The 11,998-nt window shown below is 48.6% G+C and overlaps 1 protein-coding gene across 5 annotated transcripts in view; it reads left to right on the forward strand.

Moving 5' to 3' along the window:
- Positions 1–9,414, forward strand: part of NALCN (sodium leak channel, non-selective) — a 267,020-nt gene extending 257,606 nt beyond the window's left edge. For all 5 annotated transcript variants that reach the window (XM_054701970.1, XM_037528733.2, XM_054701969.1 and 2 more), the window contains 4 exons: positions 3,498–3,648; positions 4,859–5,008; positions 6,923–7,040; positions 7,461–9,414. In XM_054701970.1, the coding sequence (XP_054557945.1) occupies positions 3,498–3,648; positions 4,859–5,008; positions 6,923–7,040; positions 7,461–7,654 (613 nt within the window). In that variant the 3' untranslated portion in view covers positions 7,655–9,414. The remainder of the gene's footprint in view (positions 1–3,497; positions 3,649–4,858; positions 5,009–6,922; positions 7,041–7,460) is intronic.
- The last annotated feature ends 2,584 nt before the right edge of the window (positions 9,415–11,998 follow it).

The following is an 11,998-nucleotide window of genomic DNA, read 5'->3' on the forward strand; positions in this document are numbered from 1 at the left end:
CCCAGGCACCAGGAGGCCTCACTCACCGTCCCAGGAGGATGGTGTCCAAGAAGCAGGGCCCGGCCTTGTCCGGGAGCTCCAAGGCCCACCCCTGGGCTTTGTGAAGGAGCCCCTGGGCCTGGAGACCGAGGAGGCGTCTGACTTGCTGGCGGTGCCACGGCCTCTGTGCCTGGAACCTTGCTCACATGGTCTGACAGGAAGCTGCAGAGCCGCTCTGTGCAGGTGACCCCAGCTGGTTGACAAACCACCTTTTCCTGACAGCTCAAGAGAAGCCAGACCAGGCAAAGGGACAAGCTGGGTCTTCCCCTTTCTGAGGTTTCCGTGTTTGCCATGACGGCTGCATAGAAACGCCACACACAGGTGGTCTGATCACACTTAGTGTCTGAGGTCAAGGTGTCAGCGGAGTTGGTTCCTTCTGTGGAGGATGAAGAATCTCCCCAGCTTCTGCTTCACAGGCTGTGCTTGGTGTCCCTTGGCTCATAGGGCAGCACCAAGATCTGTGCCTCCATCTTTCCGTGGCGGGCTGGGGGGGTGGGTGGTATGTGTGTGTGTGTGTGTGTGTGTGTGTGTGTGTGTGTGTGTGTGTGATTACAGACACCACCCCATTCCAGTGTGACAGCATCTTAACTAATCACACTTAAGTTCAAATAGCATCATACTCTGAGATCCCAGGCACTAGAACTCCAACATATTTTGGTGGAATATGGGGAAGAACAATTCAACCCATAGCAGTTTCTTAAGCAGGAGGCCATGGGTCAGTCCGCTGCTCATGGACATAGAAAGGGAAATGATGACTTCTTTACGTCCAGTAATCACTGATGAAATGTAGCTTTTTCACGCAGCAAATCACGGTTGTATGAAAAATGTCTGTGTCTTCGTCACGAGTAGAAGTCATAGTGTTTTCAAATCACTTTACTGCTGTGGCCGATATCTGAAACTATCCTTTCTGCTCACCAGTCCTTCTAAGCGATATATTAACAAGTCATTAGACCTCAGGGAGATGTTATTATTTCATGCAATAATTAAGAAACAGTTCTATAACTGTATCATCACGTTTTCAAAGAAAATAATTTGAAACTGCATTGGATATAATTGGTTTCCTTTGAAACAATGTGTACTTTATTTATATATTTAAAACATTATTCTAGAAAGTGCCTGCTGCCCCAGGGCTCCATGCCACAGCGTCCAGCACTATAGCTCTTTTCATCATGTTGCAAACACCAGACAAGTTAAGCTTTGGGCGGGACGTGACGATTTTGGCCGTATTCGGGTGTACAGAAACGCACTGGTGACCACAGTTCGAAAAGAGATGAGACCGTGAAGAATCTGGGAGACGTTCTCTCAAGTTGCCAGTTTTACTTCTCACTATTCACGACTTCCCAAAACCAGCTGAAAGGCAGAAAACAACGGGGCAGAAGATACATGTGAATCCAAAGGATGCCTCACTCTCAGAATGTCCCTTAGCCTTTCCTCCGCCGCAGACAAAGGCTCTGAGGCTGAGTGACGCACACAGACATCCGTCTGGGGTTAGTGGCTAACACTAGCCGCTTTGGGACAAGCTAATAAAATGGACTCCACAAAGGTGATGGTGGCGTTGAGGGTGCAGCCCCGCCCTGTCCCTCCACCCTGTGAAGATCTTCCTCGACTTACCGTGTGGTGGCGTCACAACAATCCCTCCACAAGTTGCTGGTACCTGTGGCTCACGGCTGCCCACCGTCCCAGGGGGTGTAATTCGGGGCGGGGGGGTGTTCTACGGGATGCCCATCACTTTCACAGCAGCATCAAGTCGAGAAATGGTAACTCAAACCCTAGGCAGTCAGACACCGTCTGCATGGGATGAACACAGCTCAGCCGTGATGAGATTCTTTTTTTTTTTTTTTTTTTTTTTATAAATTTTATTGTTATATTCCCCATACAATTGCAGCCCCCCATTCTGACCCCAATCCCTCCCCTCCCGCCCCCGCCCGCCTAAAAGTGTCTCTGGTTCATAGTTTTTTGTTGATTTTGATTTTCACTTTCTTATAGTTATTCATTTTCCTGGTCCCTTATTTAAGTTTTCTAGATTCCTGCTATGAGTGAGACCATCCGGTATTTTTCTTTTTCTTTTTGGCTTATTTCGCTGAGCATGATCCCTTCCAGCGCCATCCATGTTGCTGCAAATTGCATGTGTTTATCTTTTTTGAATGCTGAGTAATATTCCATGGTGTGTATGGACCACATCTTCTTGATCCAGTCATCTATTTTTGGGCATTTGGGTTGTTTCCATAGCTTAGCTATTGTAAACAGTGCTGCTATAAACATAGGGGTGCAGGTGTTCTTTGGAATTGATGTTTCTGTGTCCTTTGGGTAAATACCTAGGAGTGGAATTGCTGGATCATATGGAAGCTCTATGTTTAGTAGGTCCAGAAATCTCCACACAGCTCTCCACAGTGGTTGGACCAGTTTGCACTCCCACCAACAGTGCAGAAGAGTTCCTTTTTCTCCACACCCTCGCCAGCATTTGTTGTTGCTAGTTTTTTTAATATGTGCCATTCTCACTGGTGTAAGATGGTATCTCATGGTAGTTTTGATTTGCATTTCCCTGATGGCAAGTAATGTTGAACATTTTTTCATATGCCTGTTGGCCATTTGCATTTCCTCTTCAGAGAAGTGTGATGAGATTCTTGATGAGGCAGTGAAGAGAGGAGGCGCAAATGCATGTTGCCCCCCATGCTGGGAGGAGACTTAGCAAAGAGAAGGTTGGTGCACCAGCCTGTCTCCGGGAGGGCCTCCCAGGTCCCTTGCAGGTGTGATTTGGGCTCTGGCGATAGAACTGAGCTCCCAGCTGGGGCATCCTCTGGGATCCTGCATCTGCACCAGCGGGCACCCAGTGTGTCCTCCTTTGGCCACGAGCCCTGTGCCTTATTGTCCAGGGCCCTGACACAACACTGATGGGCCGTTTGTCCCAGTCTGGGCCCTTTGGTGCCAAGGATGAAATGGGGTTGAGTAGTTAACCCTGACTTTGCTCCATCTCAAATGAATGAGTGGACACATGAGATAAATCAAGAGGGTAATGGTGGGGGGCGGGTGGGCACATATGACCACTGCCAAGCCCATTAGCCATCACCCATGGAGCGAAGTGTGATGCAAGGACAGCAGGAGCAGTCGTCCTGCAGGGGGCCTTCCAGAGTCTTAACGTTAGCAGCTGATAATGCAGACCAGGGCTACGAAATCCCTGCCTGGAGCTTTCCTGTTGCACACACTTAAACAGCACTGTTTTTCCAAGCATCTGCAGACATAAACTCACCTAGTCATTGAACAGAGCAGGTACCCGGACTCTCCCTGTTTTACAGAGGAGGGAGGAGATTCAGAGATGATATTACTAGTCCAGGTGTCCCAGCTGGTGGGTGGGATCCGAACCTGCATTGTTGGGGCTGCATGATGTCCTCTTTGGATTTTGAGACATCAAAGTCTGAATCCCAGAGAGCAAGACCTGTGACTGCTGTGTTTCCCCCCAGCATGCTGTCCTACCGCTCAGTGGACATCCGGAAGAGCCTGCAGCTGGAGGAGCTGCTGGCTAGGGAGCAGCTGGAGTACACCATCGAGGAGGAGGTGGCCAAGCAGACCATCCGCATGTGGCTGAAAAAGTGCTTGAAGCGCATCCGAGCCGTGAGTGAGCTGGGAGGCAGGGTTTCGCTTCCCCTCCAAGGAGTGGGGGCTGCGTGAATTGGAGCCTTATGTCCTCTCAACTAGGTCAACTTCATCCTCTAACAGTGGACAACTGAGGATGTAAAATCTGGTCCAAATTCAGCCACGCCCTCCGAGCAGAGTTCATAAGAAGTTTCCATTGAAGTCACCTTTTTTTAATAGAGCACGGATGTTTAAAAGCAATTTGCTGATATTAAAATATTTATGATCTTCATTTATTTAACTCAACCATTCAAAATGCCCCAAATCTGTATTTACTGGTAACTGAATCCCCAGAACCACTTTTACATGGCTCCTAAAAATTCCAAAGTGCCACATGGGTGATGTTGTTGGTCTTTAATTAAATGTCCCCTGGGAGTTTAATGATCTGCTTGCTACTCCCTGAACTCTAAGTTGAAAGATTCTCTAACCCATAAATCAAAGGGCAAATATTTTGTTAACAATGGGCATTTCTGTTAGGAAATTTCTTTCATGAATGCCTTTGACTGTAAGCTTCCCACACAGGGGGGAAAAAAAACAAATTAATCACCAAACATTGATATGTAACAGATTTTTTTAATACCACTTCTCCCAGCAACACCAGCTGTAGGGACATAATTCTGTATTGTACAGGTCCCGAAACACTGGGACCTGTATCCAGGCAGGCATCAGGGCTGGCTCCAGGGACCAAACCCGCCCTCCATGGGCCCGTGAGTGGCACCCAGAGTCCTGGCTCAGCGCCAGGAGACCTGGCTTCGGTGTATGCCCAGGTAGATGCATCCACTGGGCTGGCGGCTCTGATCCAGGACCCAGACAGGAGCCAGAGGAGAGACGGTCAAACTACGTGGGCTTCATGAGCACAGAGTAAAATATGGAGGAACAAAACCAGCACACCCACATTAGTGAATTAAATAATCTGCATTAAACGCAAGCAAACGTGCATGAACATAACTGTTTCCGTGGTGATTCAGGAAGACAGACCAGGGAGGCCAGTCCTCAGTCCCTGAAGTGTCCTTGAGTTCCAGCGGATGCTCATCAGGGAAACGCGTTAAGGGCCCTTATTTGAAAGTTCCTGAGACTTCCCCACACATGCGGCTTCTATGGAGAGAAGAAACTTTGATTTGAGCGGTAGAGCCGGGGGCTGTGGGGCCAATGTCTCCCTTACTGAAAGCAAGCGGTGGTGTTTCCATAGAAACAGCAACAGTCCTGCAGCATCATCCACAGCCTGCGGGAGAGCCAGCAGCAGGAGCTGAGCAGGTTCCTGAACCCGCCCAGCATCGAGACCACCCAGCCCAGCGAGGACATGGGTGCCAACCCCCAGGACAGCAACATGCAGCCCGAGGTACACGCTCTTATTGTTTGGAGGGGAAGGCGAAGTTGGCGCTGTTCGCAGAGCCGTTTCAGAGAGGGTAACGATACTTCTCAAGTTAAAAGAAAATCAGTTAAAATACAGTGATGCAGGTTATGGCTGTGTCTTTGCCACCCCCAGATCAGCTGATTCGTATGGAGACTGAGAGAAATATGACCCCGGGGCGCAACGATTCTGTTGTTCGTCCGCAGGCACGCTGTACGGGCTTCGCTCGAGTCAGGGGTTTCACCTGACTGAGGTGAACACCGTGTGCCTGAAGCTCTGCCTGATGGTTTCCTTTCACCCAGTCATAGGAATTTGCAGCAACTTGACTGACAATGTTGGTAATTGGGCTTCAAGCGCCTTGACTAGTGAGCTGCACTGATGGCTTCTCCTTCCTTAGCTGGGGCTTCTCCTTCCTTAGCTGGGGCTTCTCCTTCCCTAGCTGGACATGGCACCTGGAGTTCAGGGGTTGAGTGGGAACCTTCACTTGCTAGGACACAGCCTATCTTCACTTCCACACTCCATCTACAGGTGTCCTGGCGAGACTGGTGATGGGAGGAGCAGCTGGTGGGGGGCCTGACCTTCCTGGGGGCACAGTTCTGTCTGGGCTGGGGCTGGGCCAGCACCGGAGACTGTGGCAACACAGTCAGGAGCCAGCAATTAATACTGCAGCCCAAGGGTGGGGTGGAGGGGGTTGTGGGCCCAGCAGGGGTGCTGCAGGGGCCTCTGGCTTCAGAGCCTAGAGCAGGTAGATACAACGCTGTGGACCCCTGGCCTGGAGGGGTGATGAGCTGCCCACAGCAGGGACAGGTGCAGACATTCCACAGGGGGCCTCATGATGGCCCCAACCTGTCTGCACCCCCCAATCTAGCTGGCAAGACCTCCTGTGTGGGCCAGGTTAAAAGTAGACACCTGCAGGCTGCTCCTGGGGGAAGGTGACTGACCAGATGGGGTAAAGAGTGTGGAGAGTGTAGTGTAGTCAGCTTTTCCCTTTGACTGTAGTGTTACATTGCTAGAAGCTTCCCCTCCTGGACCCAGGGCAGATTGTCACTGCTGAGAACTCCCAGCCTGACCCTCCAGGTTGGCAAGAGTTGACCCCCCAGCTGGGCCATCCCCACCACCCCTTCTTCCTGGACACTCCTCCCTTGCCCTGGCAAATGGTGGTGTCCCCAAGCGTGGAGGCAGCGTGGCCTTGGGGAGAGGCGATGGGCATGAAGGCCCAAGATCTGGTGCTGCTGGGGAGCCTCCTTTCTCCACAGAGCCCTGGGGGCTCAATCGTCTTGACTCTTGTACTTCTCCTTCCCCCATGGTGGACACTCTGGGCCGGTCTGTTTTTCCCAGGTGTTCTTTCTTTTCCTTTTTCTTCTTTACTTTTTTTAAATTTTATTTTAACATTTATCATTTTTTAAATTTTTTTAGACAGTATTTGCTTCCCCCACCCCCTCAGGTGTAGCCCCCACAGAGTTTCCTTCCCCAAGGCGCCCGTGCACCATCACCTCAGCCCCCTGTGCTCCTCCCTCCCTCCCTCTGATCCCTCCCCCTCCTCCTCCCCTGCAGGACATCTCTGGTTTATAATTGTCTGTTTTTGCTTTGTTGTGTTTTGTACTCTTATTATTTTTTACACTTACGTCCTATTTGGTTCCCCTATATTCCTGCTATAAGTGAAACCATCCGATTTTTTTCTTTTTCCTTCTGGCTTATTTCACTGAACATAATTCCTTCTAGCTCCATCCATGTTGCTGTGAATGGCATGAGTTTCTCTTTTTTGATTGCTGAGTAATATTCCATTGTGTGTATGAACCACGTCTTCTTGATCCAGTCATCTCTTTGGGGGCATTTGGGTTGTAAAATGAGGGTCCAGGCCAGTGCAGACAGAGGAGCCATGACTGTTGTTCTCGCCCCCAGACCAGCAGCCAGCAGCAGCTCCTGAGCCCCACCCTGTCGGACAGAGGCGGGAGCCGGCAGGACGCCGGGGATGCCGGGAAACCCCAGAGGAAGTTCGGGCAGTGGCGCCTGCCCTCAGGTAGGTCCGCAGGCCTGTCTCCAGCACTGAGGCGTCTGAAAGGTACCTCCGCTCTCAGGTCGGGGCCTCTGCTCTTGAAACACAGGTCTGTGTCTTATGTTGCTTCCAGACAGTGAAGCAATGGAAGAAATCTCCCCTTATCTAAACTGTTCCTTGCAGAACAGCCCCTCTGCAGGTGGCTGTGCTGGCCACCTGGGTTATCAGGCTGGAGAGGCAGCACCATGGACAAAGGGAGGTGACACAGCCACAAGGGAGGAAGAGATTAAAAGATTCCCGAGGGCATCCTACATGCCTTTGGGGCGTTCTCCGACAAAGACTGAATCTAGTGCATGAAAGAGGGTGTCCGTCACTGGTTCTCAGGAGGATTTGCAATAGGGAAAAGCACCCCACTGACTCATAGGACTCTTGTTCATCCCACAGCACCAAAGCCCATAAGCCACTCGGTGTCTTCGGTCAACTTACGGTTTGGAGGGCGGACCACGATGAAATCTGTAGTGTGCAAGATGAACCCCATGACGGACGTGGCTTCCTGTGGTTCCGAAGTCAAGAAGTGGTGGACCCGGCAGCTGACCGTGGAGAGCGACGAGAGCGGAGACGACCTCCTGGATATTTAGGTGGGAGTCGGTGCAGATGACAGTCTACGGTGAAAACTGTTGTCTGATATTTTCCTCCACCGTCCAGTGAACAATCTGTAAAAGAATCATAATTTAATTCCAATTTGTTGCAAGTTTTTAAAAATTTGTTTCTGTTCTGCCATAGGAAAGCATCAAACATAGTCGGTCCAAGCTGTATGTTGATGGGTTATTTCCATGTATTCAAGAAAATTTGCATAATGTCAGTATTGGTAATACTAGAAGTGACAGCAACATCAGATGTAGGTCATTCACAAATTTTGTATACTCTGTCTATAAACTAAGGTGTATAGTCACATATGCTCTGATGTATTATTCCCCCCAAGCCTCCAGAAAAGAACTCTAAGTCTGAAGTGGCTGATACTTACCATATAGGAGCTGTAGTTTTAGTTCACAGTTTCCACACATCCACTTAGAAATACTTCTCTTGGGAGAATTTATTATTTGTGATTGATCTGAAAAGGTCAGCCCTGAGCTCATGCTAAAATGATAGTAGTTTTACAAACTACACATTCTGAATTTTAAAAAGTATATTCTTTTTTCATGTTATTTTTAAAAATAGGCACAAGATACTTAGAACAAGTGCATTTGTTTCCTCTTTCACCCTGATGAAATGTTTCCTTATAAGACAACAGTGTGTGCAGGTACCAGGCAAAGACATTGACCCAAGGAGAGAACTGGTTTTACAAGACACCTTTACATAGGTCACGTGGGGAGACATAGTTACGTAAAGATATTGAGATTCTTTTTTTTTATTTTTTAAGGTTTGTTTTATTTATATAAGAACCAGGGTACAGGCCAAATGCACGGGAGGGTGAGAGGATTCACCAGAGACAGAGTGGGGAACAGAACAGGCAGACTGACGAGATACACTGCTGAGGGGAGCAGCGGGCGAGACAGGAGAGGTCTGTTCTCCATGTGGGTTGCTCTGAGGCTGGCGGGGATCGAACCGGCACTGCAGAGGCTGCAGACAACTTCACAGCGCTGCACTCAACTGCCTGCGCCACCAGGGAGGCCCCAAGACATTGAGATTCTTTAAAAAGCCCTTTTAATTATGGAGATTGGCAGAAAGAGTAAAGCTTTATGATTTAACTTAAAAAACATCTCTGCGTGTGACACTATCATGGCTTCTTTTCTGACCAAGTGTGTATCCTTTTTGCCGTCACGCAACAAAGACATCGTGTGCTGATCTCTGCCCACCATGGTATGTCAATCCCGAAATACTTCCATATTGCAGAATCTCCCATGGAAATAATGGTCCTCTGCAAAATTCCACTCTGAAGTCACAGTTTGGGTATCCCCCCTCACAGTTGTTTTTGTCTCACACATCAGTGGTCCATGTCCTCTGGGGAAATTAAGATGCAGAGTGATTACCAAGTTGCCTTGGGCTGCTGATGCTGGGTCAAGCAAGTAGAAGTGGGATTGAGTCTTGAATGACATTCTTCTTCACTGGAGATTAGCTGTTGGGATTATTTCTTTTAATGGAGAGATTATCTCAGAATCCCTTGACACCAGGTTGCTTTATGATCTGGTTTTCTCTATTTAACTTTCTTAAAATAGCCAAATATCACATTCCTTCTGCGTAACAGATGTAGCATTGTGGGAACAGTCTATTGTTTGTATGACTAATTGTGACAATAAGATAATGGTCCATTCAAGTCAGTGCAGCTGAAAGGATTTTCTTTGGTTTTATGTTCATTTGAAGTTTACTTTTTGTACATAAGAAAATGAAATAAATACTGGATTTGTAAAAGATTTTACTCTGAGTTGAGGGTCGTTTCTAAACCCTTTTCTTGTGTGTGTTGGGGGGCAGTTAAGACAGAATAGGTATCGCAGACACTTGGAAACCCTGTATTTGAATATCCTGTCTGTAATTAGTTGGCAAAAAAACTGTCCCTGATATTCATTTCAGCTCATTCCCTAAGCCAGAGTGTTCCTTTCATGCTGGTGTGCACAAGGCTGAGTGAATACCCTGCACCTTCCAGACCAACAATACAGCAGAAAAGGCTCTTAGGTGGTCTGGGCATGGGTCTGTACTAGTGCTGCATGAAAGCCAGTTATTTTTTCTTTTTGGCTCATTGCACTTGAGTAATACAGCTTCAGTCTCACAAAACTGCTGAGCCCAACCTAAAACTGTAATTGATGTTCAGCAGAGCATCATTGTGGCTCATTCTGCAGCGAAGCCAGGGCAGCATAGCAATACGTTTAAAGCCACGGCTCCCTACATGTCAATGGAGTGAAACAGACAGGCCTGGACGGGGCCTCCTCTCTACTGTTTTCCTGCAGCAGGTGGAGTGGACAGGTAAGTGTCACAGGTAAGTGCCACCCGCTTTTTGATTGCACAGAATCTTACAGGCAATCGGGTATGCAGGTGGGAAAACTTCAGCCACACAGTTCCCTGGTCTTCAGGGAGGCCAGATTCTAACCCCATCCTCATGCTCCCCACCACCTTTAATTAAAGCTCATCTGTTGGTTCCAAGGCTCCAGAAAGCATAAGGGATGGAAGGCTTGACAGAGAGCACAGTGGGGGAGCGGGGGAGCAAACCACACACGTATTGACATAGGACAATTCAAGGGGACTCAAAGAGAACAGGGATGGGGGGTGCAGCCACGCTGAAGCTACTCACTCTTCTCAGCGGTGGTTCCAGAGCAACACCCCTCAGCAGAGACTGGCTGCCCTCCCTGCGGCTGAATAATATAAGGACTTGTGGAAGAAAAATCGAAAAACTGCAGCTGCAAAGCCTCAAGCCAAAGCAGTTTCTCAGCCCGTTGAACAAGTTGTTTGTGGTTTCCTTGTCGGCAAGGGCACACACTAAAGCTCAGTGGTTTTCTGTCTAGTTAGCAGTGATGTTCTTTCTCCAAAAAAGTCCTGCACGGGGGTCTCAAAATATTAACCAGGCAAAAGTGGGGCAGTCCTTGTCGAGATTGGGGTGAGGTTGAGAGCCCCATTTACATGTCCTCATTTCATCCCTTCCTTATTATGAATTGAATTGTTTCTCCTCCCCCCAAAAAAAGATGGGTGGAAATTCTAACCCCGGAACCTGTGAATGTGACCTTATTTTGGAATAGGGCATTTGCAGCTCTAAGTAGTTAAGATATGCTGAGGTCATAGTGGGGTGCGGTGGGTGTTAATCCAGTAAGACTGGCGTAGAAAGAAGATGAGACACAGGAGGGAAGCCCCTGTGAACACGCACCAAGATCAAGGTTGGGCTGCCACAGCCAAGGAGCTCCTGTGTCTGCACCTGCCGCAGGCCAGGACGGCAGCTTCCCCTGCATCTTGGAGGAGGCTGGCTCTGCCTTCATTTCTGATTTGCACCTCCCTTTTCAGGGAGTTAGAACAGGGGAGTGATGCCCAAAGAAAGTTAAATGGCCAGCCATAACCAGAACCCCAAGAAACACTTGTTAGAGTTGACAATACTCAGGGAGAGCCAAGAAATACCCAAAGGGATGAGGTTGCCCCCATCCTGACATGCTGCTGGGGCTGACAACTACACTCAGGGAGCACAGTAGAAGAGCAGAGACTCAGAAACTCCTGCCTCAATCCCAGGAGTATCTGCGAAGTAAACCCCAGAAAGGAATGGAGTGAGGCATCTCCTGCACCCCATTTATGTGAGGAGTCCCCCACTATTTGGTACAGTTGTTCTTTGGTGGACTCTGCCCACCCAGACCCGTTCCAGGCATTCTGCCTCTAAATAAAGTCTGCTTTATCACCCAGATGTGGCTTAAGATCTTTCATAGCCTTAGTCAAGAACTGAAGAACCCCAAAACTGGGTAACAGCCTAACTGAAACTGTGAGATAACAAATTTCTGTTGCTTTAATCAGACTACCCACTTTGTAGTATTCCTCCAGGCAGCCTTAGAAAATGAATACATCCCCAAAACCACTCCAGCCCCCAAAGATGGCCTGAACCACCCTAGTGTTCCAGGGAACCCAGTTTGAAAAAGGAACAAAGATCTCAAGCTCTGGAGTTGCACAGATGTCCCAAGTCCTGCATTTACCGGTTACACTGTGTGCCATCTTGGATGAGTTTCGTATCCTCTCTAAGACAAAATCCAGCTTCTTGCATTTGAAAAAGGCGGGAGGTGTGTATGATAGTCCTTCACCTGAGAGGTGCACGAAATCTACTAATTAAGTTTAGTCTGATATGACGTGCAACTTAACCCAGTCATTACGAGCTGTCTAGTCTCCCAACCAGAGTCTCTAACTGACCACTTATCAGGCTTCCTTTTTGGCAGCTCTAGTTACATTCCGGTTTGCAAATGATCTCAAGCCAAGATCTCAACATTGAGTGGATATGAGCATCACTCTTCCCTTGAATACAGCTC

The sequence above is a fragment of the Talpa occidentalis genome, unplaced genomic scaffold (genome assembly GCF_014898055.3).
Source record: "Talpa occidentalis isolate TD23 unplaced genomic scaffold, MPIMG_talOcc4v2.1 talOcc4.5, whole genome shotgun sequence".
Lineage (NCBI taxonomy): Eukaryota > Metazoa > Chordata > Mammalia > Eulipotyphla > Talpidae > Talpa > Talpa occidentalis.